Genomic DNA, 19734 nt, shown 5'->3' on the forward strand with positions numbered 1-19734 from the left:
CACACATGATCCATTTAATCCAAATAGAAACCCATGACGAAATAAATAAAATAAAATAAAAAGACCCACCATGCTTTGTTTCGTCTCTTTTTTCGCCACACCCACGTTCCCTTTTCTGTTTTTTATTCGCCTATTTGCATTATCCCATGTTACACAAAAGCAAACCCCCCACCCCTGACCCCACCTATCTTAATTAATCAATGATGTGGCAAATGGCAATCAAATCTAACTTGTTTGACTTTTGTAAAGTGGGTGGGCCTTGACCACCACCCAAATTTTAATGTTGCCGACACAAAATCGGTTCCTCGTTGGAGGGGCCCAGCCCACCATGTTGGTCGGGTGAGTTCATGCATCGATCACTCTCTTTACCCCCACTGCGGCAATTCAGCACCTTCTGGCCTCCTCTTTCTCCAAAAAGAAGAGAAATTGACAACGAAAAGATTTTTTTTTTCTTTTTTTTAAAAAAAAATAAAAAGTAAAAAGGTTATTTTTTAGGCGGCAACACTAGCAGACAACTACTACCAACACCTGGAACTCGCTGAATTTAATTCTAGATATGAATTGAGGGGCTAATAAACAAGCTCAGCTAGAGTACTGTTAGGTGATAACAGCACGAGCTGGATCAAATTTACATTACATTCCCCTTCATTTTAGGATAATTATTGGGGTCAATTTTAGGTTTAAATCTTTTGGATAAAAAAATATTTAATTTACATCTCATAAAAACAGAAATTCTCACTATATTTGCAAGTTTAGGTCGATTTGGTAAAGTTTTGAGAACTGTTTTAGGTTATGAATTTTGAAAAAAAGTTTTCAAAAAGGTTAAAATTAATAAGAATTTATTTGGTAAAGGCCACATTTGAGAAAAAAAAAAAAAAAAAGTATTATATGTGAGATCTACTAACAAAAATTCATTGGTAAAATTTTGAGGATTATAATGTTTATTAAAACTAAAAACTTGAAAGTTCCCAAGAAAAAAAATATATTATCATTATTATTATTAATGGCAGTCAGAGGTTCACAACAATGTCAACAATTGTTGCGGGGAAAAGTTCCTGGCTGCAATCTCAAGGCCACTGGATTTACGGCCACAACGAGGCCATCGAAAGTTCTTGCTGGCCTCTGCAGGACCGGTAGAAGTTCACAGCGGCCCTACAAAGGCTGACATATGTTCTTGGCAGCCACTGGAGTACCGAAAATTCATGGTGCCAACCATGGGCCGTCGAAATCTAATCGTACAGTAAAGCAGTAGTATGAAGAGTCTAAACCCACGGACAAGACACTACTAGCTTCACAAGTCACAACCCCAGTCCAAACAAAAGACTAGACCTGATTTTAAGCCCATAGCTGTCGGAGATGGAAACTTAATATCAGCGGTTGTTTCCTTTTTCTTTTCCTACTCGATATCAGTGGCTGTAATTACATGATGGGTATATTAGACAGCGAAATAAACTGCCTTAGTCTTCTGGCCTGATGGTATTTTTCTTCTTTTATAAAATAGAAGGTAGAAATACTTGTATCGGTTGGAAAAATAAATAACAAAATAAAATAAATTATTCTGACAATGGTGATGAGGTAGGTTCAATAGAGGAAACTTTTATTACTCTGCTAAAAGACTAGACTACCTTAAACAAATATCAAGATACCAAATCAACTCTGAACATGGAAAGCAGAAAACAGAATGTAAATAAGACCCTGCAAAACTATATGATTACATCAACTGATATGATAAAGATGGTAGTGGATAAAGTGAAAAAAAAGGAAACATATCTGGAACCATCAGATTGGTGTAGCATGACTGCTGGCAAACAACTGCCTAACCTTTTCTGCTTCATCCACCCACCATTAACACCATATAACTTGGAGAGAGAAGACATTTTACATGCTCTCCAAGTGAGAGAGGTTCAGTGACCCATAAACACAACCAAGTAGTAACAAGACCATAGCATACGTGAACTCGAATAGTGTATAATGTTAATATCCCTCGTGCCTACACTACGTTATATGATGCATTAGTATGTTTTACTCCATTCGTCTCTATTAGAATCTGTTAATTTTGTATCGGGGAATCTTTGTTAAAGTCGATATCCCCCCCGATACAAATTAATAAAGATTCTTCGTAGAGACAAATGGAGTAAATAAAACATACTTCTGCATCATATACCATTGTGCAGCCACAAGAGATATTGACTTTCTACATTAATCAAGTTCACGTCTGCTCCATTCCTTCCTCTTCCTCGTCCTCATACTCTCCTTCCTCATCAGCAGTGGCATCCTGGTACTGCTGGTACTCAGACACAAGATCATTCATATTGCTCTCAGCTTCTGTGAATTCCATTTCATCCATTCCTTCGCCAGTATACCAGTGCAAGAAAGCTTTTCTCCTGAACATGGCAGTGAACTGTTCACTGACTCTCCTGAACATTTCTTGGATGGAGGTTGAATTTCCAATGAAGGTGGATGCCATGGAAAGCCCCTTGGGCGGAATGTCACAAACACTTGATTTCACATTGTTCGGTATCCACTCCACGAAGTAGGAGGAGTTCTTGTTTTGAACATTAATCATCTGCTCATCAACTTCCTTGGTGCTCATCTTTCCCCTAAACATGGCAGAGGCAGTGAGGTAGCGTCCGTGCCTTGGGTCAGCAGCACACATCATATTCTTAGCATCCCACATTTGTTGGGTCAATTCCGGGACAGTTAGGGCACGATATTGCTGGGACCCACGGGAAGTCAGAGGAGCAAATCCAACCATGAAGAAGTGGAGACGAGGGAAGGGGATCAGATTTACAGCAAGTTTTCGGAGGTCAGAGTTCAGTTGACCAGGAAACCTGAGGCAGCAAGTGACCCCACTCATGGTTGCAGAGATCAAGTGGTTCAGGTCACCAACTGAAACCAGGCAACAACAACGAAAAAAGTTATATATTTTGAGCAATAATCTACTAGGAAGACATTACTTACAACATAATAACTTTTTTTTGATAAGTACTTACAACATAATAACTGTAGCAATTAAATACTTTTTTGGCCATAAACTGTTGACATTATACAGAAAAGCTTATAGAAAAATCCGTATGAGTGACTTGTTATCAGTTCGAATAATAGAATTAACATTTGCCTTCTACATGCAGATATCAAATTTTCACTTCATAACGTTACACCTAAGCAACTTAAATGATAAGAAATTACCGTCAGTAATAGAGAATTACTGTCCAAGGTAGGAAACCACAATCATAGGTTCTTTATTATCAGTTGGGCAGGTAGTTCACATGAGTTCTACACCCAGAGAAAATAACAGTATTGCATTTGGAAGATGAAACTACCAAAATCTAAAACATTGAAGTAAGGGTACTGTGATGATCAAGGAAGAGACTAAGGGTTTTCGTTAATCATGTTATCAGTAACATGTCTAAGGTTCCTAATGTCGCCAACAACCTCAAACATAGCAGTTCATAATGTCAGAATCTTGCAATAAGAGAAAAGAAAATCAAATGACAGCAACTTTTGGTCCAAACAGCCAAAAATCAATAAAAGCAAAATGCAATTCATTTTCATCAGGGAGCAAGATATGTAAAGAACATAATGATTGTAGAAAATAGTAAGTCCATATGTATATACAATCATTATCTTATGCATGCCAGCCCAAAAGTCAAAGAAACATGGGAAAAATCATAGAAAACTATGAAACTGCAGCCCCACATCCCTTTCTCCATCTTTTCATAACATTAAACAAATTTGAAGATTTCAAATAATTCTTAAAAAAACAAAATAACACACAAACACACACAAGGTAGTTCGTAAATACGCTGTTCGTCTATTTCCAAATGCCACAACAAATGCAAGGAGTCCATGAGCATGCAATTATTCTCGTATACATTTATAATTCAACTGACCGAACACCATATGACTTGTAACATAGCAAAGCAACAAACAACAATACCGAACACCAAAAAATTTGTTTAGTCAGATATTGTAGTAAGCATCTGACTAAAAAGTTTTCTGTTATTTATTACATTTGCTTGTTAATTTAGCTCCAACACAATAAACACTCGTTCACATCAAGAAAGGACCTGGTTATAGTCCAAGATAACCATTCATTACATAGTAAAAACAAGGCGTCCGTGACATGTAATACACATAAATATTAATCATTCAACTGAAGCAAAAACAAGGAGCCCATGACATGTAATTACTCATAAATATTAATAATTCAACTGATCTTGGCACCCTCCCCATACGAATTATAATATATGAAGCCAACAAGCAATAATACTGAAAAACAAAAAAAAAAAAAAAAAGTTTAGGCCAGGTATTTTAGTAAGCATTTTATATAAACAATTGCCTGGTTTTTTTATTATTTGCTGGTTGATTTATTTAGCTACAACACAATGAACTTCTATTCACATCAAGAAAATATTAACTAATAAACACAAAGTTGTGATAGTTCAAGAGAAGCATTTTATAAACCTAAAGGGAAAAGAAGGAAAAATAAAAACTCCCTTTCACAAGAAAAAATATCACCTAGTAAGATAGGGTTGTTTCTAAATGTACCAGAACATCATTGGAAAAAACAGTCCCCCAATAATATCTCTCTCTAAATATACCAGAACATCGTTGGCTTCCCCAATAATATTTTTTCACCATAACACAAAGCACCACAAAATTTTAAAAAGTTACAACTAAATGTTGCTTCCAAACTCTTAAAGCATAAACATCATCTAGATAGCAACTCTGAGATGTTTCTCGATCTCCTCAATTAAGTCTGATAAGACTGTTCACAAATTAGAGAGTCAAATTAATTTCCTTTCCCGATAAAGCAATGCACTTATATAATACATCATAGCAAGAGCTTCTAATGTTCACTTACAGCTGGGAGTAGTCAACTTAAGAGTCCTGAAGCAGATATCATATAAAGCCTCATTATCCAACACCATACACTCATCTGCATTCTCAACAAGCTGATGAACAGAAAGTGTAGCATTGTATGGCTCAACCACTGTATCTGAAACCTTTGGTGATGGGAACACAGAGAATGTAAGCAGCATCCTGTCGGGGTACTCCTCCCGAATTTTTGAGATGAGCAAGGTACCCATTCCAGAACCAGTTCCGCCACCCAAGGAATGGCACACTTGAAAACCTGCAATACAACAAAAATAAAATATTCATCATCAACACCAACACTCGAAATTTTGGATCTCTTAACTACCAATTTCTGCACTCTCTTTGAGGAATATCTTGACTAGATTATTAAGATGCCAAAATTAAGAAAGAACACCATATTGCAATCTCTATGTTCAGAATTATACATCCTATTCTGGCATGGAATTGATCAACTCAAGTACTTTTCAACTATCCCATGACAAAGAAACATAATTTAAAAAAAAAAAAAAAAAAAAAAAAAAAAAAAAAAGGAAAGAAAAAGAAAAAGAAACAAAAAGTAATTCCTATTTTTCCTACTTCATTGAATTATTCAATTCCTTAAAAATTGTCGGATTCCCTCCTCCCCTTTTCGGTGCATTTCTAGCATTCTGATGCCTCTTGTAACAGAGGAATTAAAGAGCCTAGAAGGCTCACATATTTTGAAACGCTCCCTTCTCCGCATATACAGTCGAGTATCAACATGAAGCTTAACAACCACTGAAGCATCATTCTAATAGCACTTCTGAAGCAGTTATTCTCTCTCCTGAAAGCCAAATTGCTGAATTTTCAACCATTAAGAGGAACAACAGCACATTTATTGTAACTTCGACCTACTACAACTTATACGGATACATTGATACAGATAACTGCAGAAGATGACATGTAGCAATACCTTGAAGACAGTCACAGTTCTCAGCCTCCTTTCTCACAACATCAAGGACAGAATCAATAAGCTCTGCACCCTCAGTGTAGTGCCCCTTGGCCCAATTGTTTCCAGCACCAGATTGTCCAAAAACAAAGTTATCAGGACGAAAGATCTGGCCATATGGACCAGTACGAACACTGTCCATAGTGCCAGGTTCCAAATCCATGAGCACAGCACGGGGAACAAACCTCCCACAAGAAGCTTCATTATAGTAAACATTGACACGCTCCAACTGCAGATCCGAGGTCCCAACGTACCTTCCAGTCGGATCAATGCCGTGCTCGTCACAAACAACTTCCCAGAACTTGGAACCAATCTGGTTCCCACACTGTCCACCTTGAACATGAAGGATCTCTCTCATTTTTTTTCCTGAAAACAAAGGCAAAAATCAAATTCAAAACTACCAAAACTCTTGACAAACAGAAAAATCACTGAAAATGAATATAACAAGTCATTTAGTCAATCCAGAGATCAAAATCAGAAAAAAAAATCCATCCAATTGAATACAGAGATTGAAACTCATCGAGGATCTTTTATTTTCCTACATTCAAAGGTAATCAAAGTAACAAATAATCATCAGTACTCCCAATATTTATACAAACTAGTAGACATTTATTCAATCCAGAATTCAATGCCATATGATCCTATAATCTTCATGAGATATTGCACTGGCAGAAGTTCGGCAATGCTAAACCATACGAATTGCACAAAATTCACAAATACCATAGAACAATCCAATTAAAATGTACAATAAAGTAACCAAACTTGCAATTCAGCAAATACGATGAGAATTCAACAATCCAAAATAAATCAAGCAATAAATCCGACCGAAACACAACAAATGCTACGACTAATGAAAAATCTTACTGAAAGCTCTTAGCTCCAGTTCCCTACTGTCTAATCTCCAATTACTTATGGAACCCCTTTGTTCATAATCGACAATCAGTAGATCTGATCAAAGTTTTCCACACCATATGACAACTTAATTATTACAAAAAATTCTATGCTAAAAAGTTTTTCGAAAGTCTGATGAATTGAGATAAATGACAAAATTTCAACCTAGACGAACAATCCGCTTAGTTTGAGCTATTGGAGCATCAAATCAGCGAGATACAAGTAATGCAGTGAAGATTTCTGAACACTTCATGATAAATCCAATATTTTTTTTTTAAAAAAAAAAATTAAAAAAAAAAAAAAAAAAAAAAAAAAAAAAAAAATCCTTAACGTTATTGTCAAAAGTTAGCGCCAAACTTGCGATATGGAGATCAAATGCGACGCAAAAACCCAAAGATCTTCACGGAAAGAAACAGCAATTTACACAGACAGAATAAGAAATTCGTACATTATGTGTGAACAAAAACAATGCTATCGAAAATAACAGATCTAGCAAGAGAAAGAAAAAGCAAGAACAAATTACCTGCAGAGAAATTTGAGATGAGCAGAAATTGGAGAGAGAGAAATGGGAATTGAAGATTGAGAGAATTGGAAGGAGATGAACACACGCAGGTTTATATAGGCGAGACAGAGAGTGAGAGCGGGGGGAGTGAGATCTGACGGCCTATTTTGGTTCCCTCCCTTCATTTATTGGGACTAGTGGATGCCGTTGGATGGCTGGAATGGACGGTCCAGATGGGGTTTATTAGGAGTGATTTAGCGAGGGTTGTGGATTTTAAAATTTGATTGTGGTTGAATCCGTAGGACAAATATGCCCTTATACTGAAATGACTGGAATGTCCTTTGACCCGAATCTGAAAATACCAAGAATCACCGACTCTTAACGAGTAGTTATCGGAATTTTCTTTATTTTTTTATTTTTTTATATATATAAGTCGTAGTTACTGGATTTTGATATGAGTTTTTTATTATTATTATTATTATCAAGTGTGGGATACTGTGTAGAAATATATTTATCTTTTCCAATCTTATTGGTAAACTCTTTTTCGACAATAATAAAAGAGTAATATTACATATTATACTCTCATTCTACTATATTAGAATCCTCTCAAATTTTTTGTCTGAATTTGAAAGAATTTAGACAGGTGATTATAAGAGAACACTTATGAGACCTACCTGACCGGATAAATAGTTGAGCAGCTCAATTTTTATTTGGTCAGATAGGTTCCATAAGTGCTCTCTCACAATCACCTATCCGAATTCTCTCAAATTTTAACAGAGAATTTGAAGAGATCCTGATCCCATTCTACCTTCATTTTACTAGATTGATGTGACAATACTCATCGGTCCTTAAATTCTTTTTCTTTTTTTTTAATAAAAGTTTATCGGCACTGCCACATCAACTCAATAAGATGAAAAATAGTATCCTCTCCATTTCAATGACATGAAGAAGATCTATTTCATTGTCATGATTTAAAGTTGATTCATGTAATTGTGTATATAAAATTAATATTAGCACGTCTATTAAAAAGTTTAAATAATATAAAATCATGCATACAATTAAATACATCAATTTTAAATTATAATCATAGATATCCTTCGTTTCAAAAGAAATGAAGAGGATCTTTGTTCGTGAAATAGGAATGGGAAAAAAGTGTAATATGCAACATTAATTATAGTAAAATAATATTTTCATGTGGATTATAAGATTTTAAGAGATGAAAGCGAACTATCACATTGTATAACCAAAGCTTTTGAGAAGTTAATGTGTATGCAAATATTTTAACAATCCTACAGTAGTAACGCCTAACAATCAAATCGAAATTACTTGCTGTTTGTCTAGAAAAATAAAATTGAAATTACTTTTTTTTTTATAAGCCAAATTGAGGGGGAAAAAAAAGAAAAAGGAAAGAATTACTTATAACAACAATATTTGGATGAAGTACATTACGAACAAGGAGAGAGAATTATGGCATAAACTTAATGAATTCAAAGACCAACTCAATTCTTAATTGGGGTGAAAAAATGGGCAGCTATTAGATAATAGTCGCTCGCATTCGCTACCCATACCTAACCGCTATATGCATATACGAATACGGTTAGTAAAAACTATTATTCGCATATGTAAATAGTGGTTTTAGGGTATGCGGATGTGGTTGATAATCACATCTGCATATATATATACTAAAACAACGTCGTTTTAAATTTTGTAAGTTTAGGACCTTTAGGTTATGTTAGGTTTTTTTTTCACTATCATCTCAAAGTCATATCTCACTACATTTACTTCTTTTTTTTTCTTTTCTTTCGGTAATGCAAATCCTCATTACTCTATAAGATAATGACAATCTATGGCTGATAATCGTTAATTGTATAACAAGTGAAATCTTAATTTATTTAAGATTGCATAAAGTAATAACCATATTATTTAATCTTGCATATAGATTTATATAGTAATCCAAAACGCTCATTATCTCATATGCGGATAGCAGATAATAAACACAATAATCGCGTAGATGCAGATAGTAATCACATGATACCGATACAGATACCTAAAAATGATAATCGTATTATGCGAATGCGAATATTTCTAATAATCGCATCCGCATTTTCACCAATAATTACAGTATTATTTAAATTTTGTAATCAAAACATTTGGATGTTTGGGTGCATTATTTTTCAAAAACAAATTCTATTGGTATTCGCAATTTTTAAAAAACAAATCAGATTTTATCCAACTTTTTTTAATTTTGTCTCAAGAAGTTAAATTATCCAAACATCTTTTTCAATATTATTTTGCCTCGGAATTCGCGCAGTAAATTATAGTTGAATTTAGATTTCAAAAAATCAAACATCCAAACGTCCAAGCACTTAAAAAAATGAGAGATAATTTTTATCTTATATGTAGTGATGGATATAATTTGAATGTGTATGATCATAAGTCTTAATATAAAATATATGGATGCATATATGTTGAAATGTATGTTTATAAAGTTTATCTCTAAAAAATGATGTACTTTGAAACAACAAATAGACAAACTTCGTTCATTATTCAATTAATTTTGAGATATGATTTCTTTTTTTGAGGTGTGACTCATTTTTCCTTCAATGGTAAGACTTTAGTAAACTCTATTGCTGGCCAGTGAAATTCTGTTCAACTTGAATTCTGATAAGTGCTGAATATTGCATATTCAAGCAAATATTTCTTATTTTCTGTGATTATGAGAATAATGGTTATGCAACGGTTTCTTTGGCATACAATTAAGAAAGTTTGATAGGCAATACCTAGGGAAGACGAAGCGTACTACACCATAGTTTAGTATAATGTAGGTAGAGGATTCGTTCTAACCGAATATAAGTTATACTTATTCCTTGATTGTTTGTAACTAAATTCAGAGATTTGATAGTCCATTCCTAGGAAAGACGGATCGTGCCGCAAATTAGTGGTAGGTGGACAATCGTGCCAACCAAAGATAGGTTATACTTATTCCTTGGTGATGGTGTTTTTTTGACAACGTTGTTGTGTGCTTGACAACCACACACGAGTCATATCATAAATAGAATGAGTTTCCCTTGTTAAATACGATAGCCATTATTATAAGGTTAGTGGTGAAATCAATTCTCTATTCTTTACTCTCATTTATTTGCACTTTCATTTATGTTTCAGCATTTACTTTCAAAAACAAAAACAAACAAATCAATTTTCTGTTGAGTTGAGTTAGAGTAGATTTTAGTAAACTTGACAATAAAATCAATGCAGTCATTGAGGTTCTACATCCTTTCTATAGTCATATCCTTCAATAATTCGTACTATTGCGAGTAGCATTTATTATTGACGTTACACAAAAAACCACATTAGATTCCTATCATTATTTGTTGAGTCTCTGATTTAACGTGAAATTTTATGTCTTTCTTTGTTCTTCCTTCATCTTGCGTCACAAATATTTTTATTATTTGATATTCATCTTTTAAAAAAAAATAAAAAAAGACACACTCTCTCTATCTCTTTCTTAAAACTCTTGAGATTTTGCCACCTCGTCTCAAAATCATCTCACCTTGAAATAAAATTATATTCTTTCTAAATTCAAGTTTTCTATATAATAATATAAACATAATGATTGTCATACTATCCTAACAATTTCCCTATAACCTTAAAGGCACATGATGCAAAATGAAATAGATTCTTCATTATTAAGATTTAAAATTGGTACATCTAACAGTATACATGAAGTCAATATTAGCATGTCTTTTAAAAATTTTAAGTAATATAGCATCACATACACTGTTAGATGTACCAACTTTAAATCTTGAGCAATCCATTTCAAATGATATGGAGAGGATCATTATCCTTTGATGGTGCAGTTCCACATAGATATTGAAGACGTATGTTGCATGTGCTCTTATGACCTATGTGGAACTCATGTCATATGTTCTTTGAAAATGTTATAACGTTAGATTATTCTTTTGATAACCCTTAACTCTTTTCAAAATTTACAAACACAAACAAACATTCAATGAAAAATATGTATATTAAAATGCTTCTTTTTTTTTTTTTTGAAAACCTTCATGTAACGCCCCAAAATCAATTAACTTAGAGTGTTACTTGTAATGTATCCAATACTAATTAACTTGTAATTAGTTGAAATTACTAGCTTTAATGATAAATCCCATAGTAAAATGCAACGAAAAAAGAAAAATAATGATATGAGCTGAGGTACTAAATTACCTCAATAATATCATCTATCATCAAATATAAACACATAGCTTCCAAGAGAAAGTTATTCACAATAAATATTACCGTATAAACTGTACTAAGCAAAACTTCCTATATAAGCTATTTGCTTAGCATCTCCAACCTTGCAAATTGCTCTGATTTGTCTCCTTGATAACCTGCTAATCTACAAAATACTGAGATGTTTTACAAAAGAAAAAGTAATTGTGTAAATCTACGACTTAATAAGTAAACTATCACAGAACTTGAGCACATGCAATGAGCCTAATTTAATAGGAAATAAATAGGTAAACCCAATGGTTGGAAATGTCATGAGTTTTGCAAAATTGGTTAGTGTTGCCTTTATTACTATGTCGTTAAAGTAAATTAGTTTATTTTGAAATTAGGAAGGTATAATTTCAGGGATAATTCACATATTATTTAAATGCGTAAAATCATATAGATGAAGTATTTAGAGTAATATAATTATTCATAGTCATATTTCATAATTATTCTTCATATGGTCTACTTGAATCCTTAACCCATTCTCGATAGGATTTGCATTGTCTCGTACGACCTGTAGTCCGACAACGGTGCCCTGATGAAGCACACATATCGTTACCAACTAGCAATCTGACTGATGCCAACCCTAGGTGCCCCACATTACTAGCGTTAATGTCCTTTGTGACCGCTACTCGTATATGGTTGCACAAGTCACCTATAAAACCATTGGATCCAAAGCCAAACAACAATAAATATAAAATCTCTGGACCATAAGGCCAAGTCTTTATACCTGTGTCTCCCCATCCGTACATGACAATCCACAAAACTATTTTCAATTATTGTAAATTGTTCCTCAGGGAAACATTAAGCTTAATTATTCTAATTTTAACGGTGTATGTTTTAAACAAAATAAGCCATCCAGGTTATGGAAAAATGATTAATCAGCCCCAAAAGAGTAGGATGTGCTACATTCTATTAAGTAAAAAAATGTCAAGAAAAGTGATCCAAAATAGAATGCGTTCAAATAGAGCATTAAAATTTTGTATGACTGAAAGAATGCTCCCTTTCCTCTAACATTAAAAATAAACTAAATATTTATTATTAATTCTTTATATGTCCTTTACCATTTCTTAAGTATATTTTTTTACTAGTACAAATGCACTTCTCATCTATATCAAATGCTAATGATTTAAAGTTTAACGAGAAAAGACAACCTTATAATTCAACCTTCTTAGGAAACGAGAAGAAATTATATATTTTGTCCTAGAAGCTCATACAGAATCAATAATGATTCTGGGACAAAATCACATAAACCTATACCAGTCAATGAAATTAAATGGTTTTGGGGTAATTAAGCTTTGTTCTACATCAACTTCAACAGCTAGCTAGGAGTTCTCTTTCCCACTGATCTCTAATTTTAACATATATAGAGAAACATAAATAGAATAATTAACAACTCTGTGGGAGAACCACGATCTCACAACCGGAATCAGCATTAATATATATTGTGGTATAATTATAAAATAAAAATATTACTCAATTTTTTTTTTTATTATTCTACTAGAGTAGAATATGACCATGTGATCGAATGGATACCATTACTATTCACTACCTATAGAAAGTGATGTCTCATTTCTCCAAATGGTCTGCAGTCCATGTCTCATTTCTAAAAAAGCATTCCACGGATCTTAATTCTCCCCTTTCTAAATCATCTTTGGCCAAATAGTGGGAAAAAAAAAAAAATACACCTTTGTAATTTTTATTCTTCTTTCCCCTCACAAATAAATAAAAAAGGAAACAAAAAAAGAAAAAGAAAAATCCCATCTCTAAATTCATGAGCATGAAAGAAGAGTTGACGATGGTCGGTCAAGTATGAAGATCGGAGGGTCAAATATGTTTGGAAATCGTAGTTGACCAAAGTGAAAATCTAGCGTTGACTTCCCAAGCTGAAGAAATAAAAAAGTATCATTTTCAAAGAGGAAGTTTTTGCAATCACCATCAGCACCCTATCAAGGTATCATGGCACCATCGCTCCTAAATTAAGTTGCTTAAGGTAAGGTACAAGCTATAATGTCACACCTAAAACATCATTACTGATTCCGAAAGGAATGTCAAATTCAAAACTAAAATATGTTATGATTTCTTTCTCGTATACGAAGTTAAAGAATAATAATGATAAAAACTACATTTTTATTTCATAATTATTTATAATGTTGACGTGATAGTTTCAACTAATGATTATTTTTTTTAACTACGACGGATCTAATGATTAGTTGGAAATATTATCTCAATATTATAAAATAAAAGTGATTTTAGCATTACTCCGAAAATTAATTCCAGCATAAAAAGCTCTTGCGTGAGATGGGCATATAGGTCATTCCACGGGATATAAGCCTGGCCCCAGCACAATTTCGGATAAAATTGATCAATAAACAAAGAGGATAATCTCGTAAATTCACCAAGACGTGGGGCTCGGATATTACTTCAGACATATTATCGTCTGTAATTATTTTCAATTTTCTATTACCAATTTGATTGATGAAGTTAGGACAAATATCTATTCCCACAGCGCGTGAAAGAGACTGTCAATCCTCCTGTTATCCCGCTGGACCAGACTGACATTTTATCGGCAAAATTTGTGAACGTGGCAAGTCAATGTTGTGTTGCAAATCTCCACGTGCTATTTTGTTTATGAAGGCGCGTGGGACGGCATTTGTGGGAGCATGGAAAGGGACAAAACTGGTCTAAGAAATTGCAGCAGGCCGGCCACATGAGATAGACATGTGACCTGCCGCCCTGCCGGCCTTTTTCTTTTTCTATTTTTCCTTAAAAAAACACTCTATTTATTATTTTTTTTTTCCAACCCTGATGCGGTTGATCTTGCCCATAGGAATTTGAATAAGAATATCTAGCAATTTAGTTAATTCATTGAGGGAGTTTATATGAAACTCGTTTTTGTAAATAAATTTTGAATTGTACGACAACTTACTCAAATAGACGGATTTTAGGTGAATTCTATCATATATACGGTGGTCCTCTTTGAATTTTTCTACTGACTTGACATCAGTTTTTAATAATAAAAATTGCTGCTCGTAACCGATTCTCTCTATTTTTTTTTACTTATCAACCATTTTAACACAGAAGAGCCAAAGAAGAATCACAGTAAATACTCTAGTATTTATTTTTTAAGCGGATTCTTTCACATATACCGCTTAAATTATTGACAATTTGGGAAAAAAAAAATTGCCATAAATCTGTATTCTTGAATCTCGATTCCAGGAAGTGAAGCTTGCTTGGGTTGGGGTTTAAGCATCTACCTATGTTCCAACTAGTTTATTTTTTAGCAGCTTTTCATGGGCAGCTATCTCATTCAAGTAGTGTAACATCTGTTTTTTTTTGGTCTTTATTCTTCATCTTGTTACTTCACTTTGTCTTAATGCGATTTTTTTTTTTGTTTTCTTTGTTATCATGGGTAGTAAATGTTGGTGCCTATAGTGGGCAACCGTTTCCCTAAACACCATAAAGGCTTGTTGTAACGCCTAAGCTACTTGGCATTACTCCCTATAACGATGGCTTAGCTATAAAGGTATGGAATATGCAAATGGATTGTATCAAACAAGAACAAGATGGTTCTATCGTCTGTGAAACCATTCTTGCTATAGAATGTGTGTGAGAACGCATGTATCTATACAAATACAAGCTCTCTTCCTCTTGTTTTCTTGATTGTGGAGACACTTAAACTGTGGTTATAGTGAATATTGCTTTAATATATAGTGTACTCTATCACCAGGAGAAGAATGATGGAGACTTAAGAGCAAAGACACGTGGAACAATTACATCATATCTTGTTTTCGGCACAATTGAGGTACTGTATTATATCCTGTTGTGTATCATATTTATAACATTGGTATCAGAGACATGTTTTGTTGTTTTAGTATTCGTATTTGTCCACACAGGAAAACCCCAACACCATCGTGCTAGACATGCGCATGCACTACCATGTGAGTGGCTGCAATCTCGCGAAGTAGCAACGCCACCCATGAGAATTGGCAACATTGCCCACATGCAGAGGCAATGTCACTAGCATGCAGCATCATTGCTCGTGCACAGTCGCATGAGACAGCTGATTGCGAACAATTGCGTGACTGCCAGGCCATGCATAGCTACGCTTAAGGGTGGGTATCGATTCGGTCGGTATTGATATGGGTGTTTTTGGCAACCAAACTGCTGAAATCAGTTAATTTATCGACTTTATTTCGACAATATTTAATTTTGATATTTTCGATTAAATCGGTTAAGATGGTTAGGTCTCTTAAGTCTTTTTAGATTGGGCCAACTGCCAAGCCTATTTTTAATGGGCCAAAATGATTTGTTTTTGGTGCCCAAATAATTTTATTTTTGGGCTAACCAAGTAATGCAAAAAATTTTAAAAACTACTTAGGCCCAAAAATAACATATCAACTATTTGGTTCCACCATTGTGTCCGCCCATATTCACAAAATTAATGGTCTTCTTGGCACAAAGGATTTGGTTAAGAAGAAACAGGATTGTTTTTGATCAAACATAGGTACACCCTTCTACTGTGGCGCAAGAAGCAGTGGCAGGTCTTGAGGCTTTCAAAGCATACCAAAATTCTTTGCCATCTATGGAAGAAGACGAGAGGCAGGTGGTTTCTCCAAGAGGTTGGCAGCCTCCTCGATCTCCCAGGTACTATAAAAATAAATTGGGACGCTTCTCTAAATAAATCTTTGGGTTGCATTGGCATTGGTATAGTGGCTCGGGACAGTGCAGGAAATATGATGGGGCCTGGGGGCTAAATGTTCTTACAAGCTGCAACTTCTAGAACCGGATGTACGTAGCTGAGATTTTAGCAGCTCTGGAAGCAGTTGTTTTCTGTAAAGAGGTTGGCTTCCTAGATGTAATTTTGGAAGGGGATGCGTTGAAGATTCTTAAGGAGATTAACTCAGATCCACCTTTCCTATCCCGCACCGGGCATTTTGTAGAGGCTAAATTTTAAGAAAATTTATATGGGAAAAGGAGAAGGGGAATGACGCATTCATAGCAGCTTCTCTACAAGAGTTATGTTTTTTAAATTTTAGGAAAAATTTCAAGAACGTCACAAAAAGTCACTCACAGCAACTTTCATATATTTTTCTGTTCTTTGGGAATGCTACAGTGCTTTCCAATGCATAGGAAAACACTGTAGCATTTACGTTTATTTGTTTATTCACAAAATATATTATCTCTTTCACACTTTATCTTCTCTTTCTTACTTTTAATTAAAGTAAAGGTAAAAAAAATATATTATTTTTCTTCTACTTTATCTTATCTTTCTTACTTTTAATTAAAGTAAAAGTAATAAATAAATAAATAATAATAATAATAATATTTTAATGATATAGGGAAAAATGAAGGGAAGCTGATGTGGAGTGGTATTTTTTAGGAAAAAAAAAAGTGATTTTGTTTCCTATGTATAAGAAAAATGATTGGAAAGTTACCGGAAATGCTTATTAGACTTTCTCTTATTTAAGCATTTGTTTAAGACAAAACTGGGCCAAATTGGCATAAGACCCCGTCCACTCTGAGCTGTTCGTGACGCAGTGGGATAGACTCAAATTAGGCCCAACTCCCATGCACCTTTTTAATGCCATTGGTTGGCTTTCATATTTCTGTGGGAAAAATTTGCAACATCTCTCTGCCCTTCTTCCCTTCTTCTTCTTCTATCACAGTTGGAAATATAAAGTATGATGATCAAAGCATAATATCATATTATTTAATGTAAAATAAAAATTTACATTATCACAGCGCAAAGTCAGCTACCGGAGAGCTCGGGCTGATTTGAATCCTCTTGCTCCAAAATTCAAACCACTAGTGTAGGTTAGAAGAGGGAGCAAGTCCTACATAGGGATGACTTTTTTTACACCGCCAATAGGGTTATTCTTTTGCGTGAATTAGTTCAAGCCCAATGAAAGTAATAATCAATTTGAAGAGGGACCTAGAGAGTAAGAAAAAAAAAACTACTTCCAATAGGTCACGAGTATTTGTCATCTCTATTAATTACAATTAATTTCACTAAATAATTTTAATTTCACTTTAATATTTATTTTGATTAATCGAATCTTTAAATGACTTCTTATAATTGTATTTGACCCCTCCATAAAATAATTGTATTAGTCGAATTAAAGTCATAAATAAATTGTCACTTTAATTCATTATTTCTTAATCTTTGAGTACTCAATTTAATATCTCGATTATTCTTGTATTCATGAAATCACATTTCATTTAGTATATTTAAATACTCTAGCCATAGGTTCAGAATAATCATTCCCAGAAAAGGGATCGACTTCACTTATATTGACATTGTTGACAATTATCAAAGCAAGAATGAAGCATTCACCCACCTACAACTTAAGGGAAATTAAAATAAATAATAAAAGTTGCCAAAGCAGGTGTCCAAATTACCGAATAACCACATAAAGTTTTTTTTTTAAAAAAAAAAAAAATATAAAAAAAAAAAAAAAAAAAAGAATTACACAATGCCAACTCTAGTAGGATATGCTTTAGCACCGTGAAAAATGCTATTTAGTAGACTGCTATACGATTGAAATGACGTGGCACTGAAAATTAACCCTCAATTAATTTTTTCTTCTTATAAGATCTTGCTCATCCTAAAGTTAATTTTCATTGCCACTGTTAAATTACTACTTATCTTAAAAGCTTAAGTTGATAGGTTTAGGTAAATTTAATCATTTAATCAATATTACAACAGCCACAACATCCCAATCATATGACAGTCCTATAAGTAGCTTTACTCTTTTCTAATACATTATTTTAGGAAAACTGTTATTTGCCTTTCTCCCATATAACTTTTTTAAAAATCAACCATTAAATTTGTAAAATTTACACTTTCACCCGTATGGGTCCTATAAATCTAGTGGCTAAATTTTTTAAAAATCAACCATTGTTTTATACTAGTATTTCCATGGGATTTTCTTTCTTTGGGGTCAACAATTGATCCACGTAATTGGATCTTAATATTTTTATATTTCCTTAGGAGATTAACATTGCAGCATAAAGGAGAAAATGAAAAAAAGAATGGCCTATAAATCATCCAGCAATTCTGTTTTGTCAAGGACAAAGAAAAAACAGTAAACAATTTGGGAATTATAAGGTATGGGCATTAATTTAAGAATAAATGGAAGATGTATATTGTAACACCCTTATGTTTGTACTTAAAAAATTTTGACCAAGGTCTTGAGCCTAAACTTAGGATCCATGTCATTAGGCCTAGTAAACTTAATAAAGATTGGATCAAGCCCTCTAAAAGAGATCATGGAAAATACTTGATTTAATAAATTAAGGATTAATTTATAACATATGCCATATAGAACAATATGAAATAAAACCTTATGATTTTAATGCAATATGACATCTTTTAATTATGTACATTAACTACCTCGAATCATGTTTAATTATAGATGACCTTTATTAATTAAGTTGTCTTGAAATCACAAACCACCCTATGCATAAGACCACCTAGGTAAAAAGAAAAGTAAGCTTTACATGGGATTGACTAGTTAATATGAGCAATCTTTCTTCATTTGGAAGAGCATGGCTCCTTTTTGACTTCCACAAAGTAAGGAAGCTTGTTCCTTACCTCCAATTCCATCATTTCACACGTCCACCCCCTCTCATTTCACCCCATCTACTCTTTCATTTTTCCTCGCATCTTATTTATGCATTTGTTTAAGACAAAACTGGGCCAAATTGGCATAAGACCCGTCCACTCTGAGCTGTTCGTGACACAGTGGGATAGACTCAAATTAGGCCCAACTCCCATGCACCTTTTTAATGCCTTTGGTTGGCTTTCATATTTCTGTGGGAAAAATTTGCAACATCTCTCTGCCCTTCTTCCCTTCTTCTTCTACCACAGTTGGAAATATAAAGTATGATGATCAAAGCATAATATCATACTATGTAATGTAAAATAAAAATTTACATTATCACAGCACAAAGTCACCTACCGGAGAGCTCGGGCTGATTTGAATCCTCTTGCTCCAAAATTCAAACCACTAGTGTAGGTTAGAAGAGGGAACAAGTCCTACATAGGGATGACTTTTTTTACCAAAGGCAAATTGTCATGGAGAGGGCCTATGTGCCATTGTCAAAAGAGCTACTGCTCCTATTATTATAGGAGCGGTTCTGAGACCTCTAAATCTTCTCTTCAATTTTGATAGTTAGATTATTAGCATCCACGAGTTAAAGTTATTCATATTGATAGTAG

The 19734-nt window shown here is 33.8% G+C and overlaps 1 protein-coding gene and 1 long non-coding RNA gene across 2 annotated transcripts; one reads left to right on the plus strand and one right to left on the minus strand.

Annotated features, from left to right (window-relative positions):
- Positions 1 to 1576: 1576 nt before the first annotated feature.
- LOC133872484 (tubulin beta-5 chain) lies at positions 1577 to 7412 on the minus strand. The gene is made up of 4 exons (XM_062309993.1): positions 7263 to 7412; positions 5813 to 6214; positions 4868 to 5137; positions 1577 to 2889 (listed from the first exon to the last, which is right to left on the minus strand). The coding sequence occupies exons 2-4, from the start codon at positions 6204 to 6206 to the stop codon at positions 2210 to 2212; spliced, it is 1344 nt and encodes a 447-aa protein (XP_062165977.1). The 5' UTR covers positions 6207 to 6214; positions 7263 to 7412; the 3' UTR covers positions 1577 to 2209.
- Positions 7413 to 15102: 7690 nt separating this feature from the next.
- Positions 15103 to 16498, plus strand: LOC133872416 (uncharacterized). The gene is made up of 3 exons (XR_009901020.1): positions 15103 to 15315; positions 15407 to 15625; positions 16018 to 16498. It is a non-coding gene; the product is annotated as an uncharacterized LOC133872416 (long non-coding RNA).
- Positions 16499 to 19734: the final 3236 nt, after the last annotated feature.

This window comes from Alnus glutinosa, chromosome 7 (genome assembly GCF_958979055.1).
Source record: "Alnus glutinosa chromosome 7, dhAlnGlut1.1, whole genome shotgun sequence".
Taxonomy (NCBI): domain Eukaryota; kingdom Viridiplantae; phylum Streptophyta; class Magnoliopsida; order Fagales; family Betulaceae; genus Alnus; species Alnus glutinosa.

Bases quoted from the DNA above. Each gene is read 5' to 3' on its own strand.
- LOC133872484 (XM_062309993.1), bottom strand. From the start codon at position 6,206: ATGAGAGAGATCCTTCATGTTCAAGGTGGACAGTGTGGGAACCAGATT. The intron at 5,138-5,812 runs GTATTGCTACAT...GTTGTATTGCAG, and splicing joins GAACTGTGACTGTCTTCAAG to GTTTTCAAGTGTGCCATTCC. The intron at 2,890-4,867 runs GTAAGTGAACAT...GCCTGGTTTCAG, and splicing joins TAAGTTGACTACTCCCAGCT to TTGGTGACCTGAACCACTTG.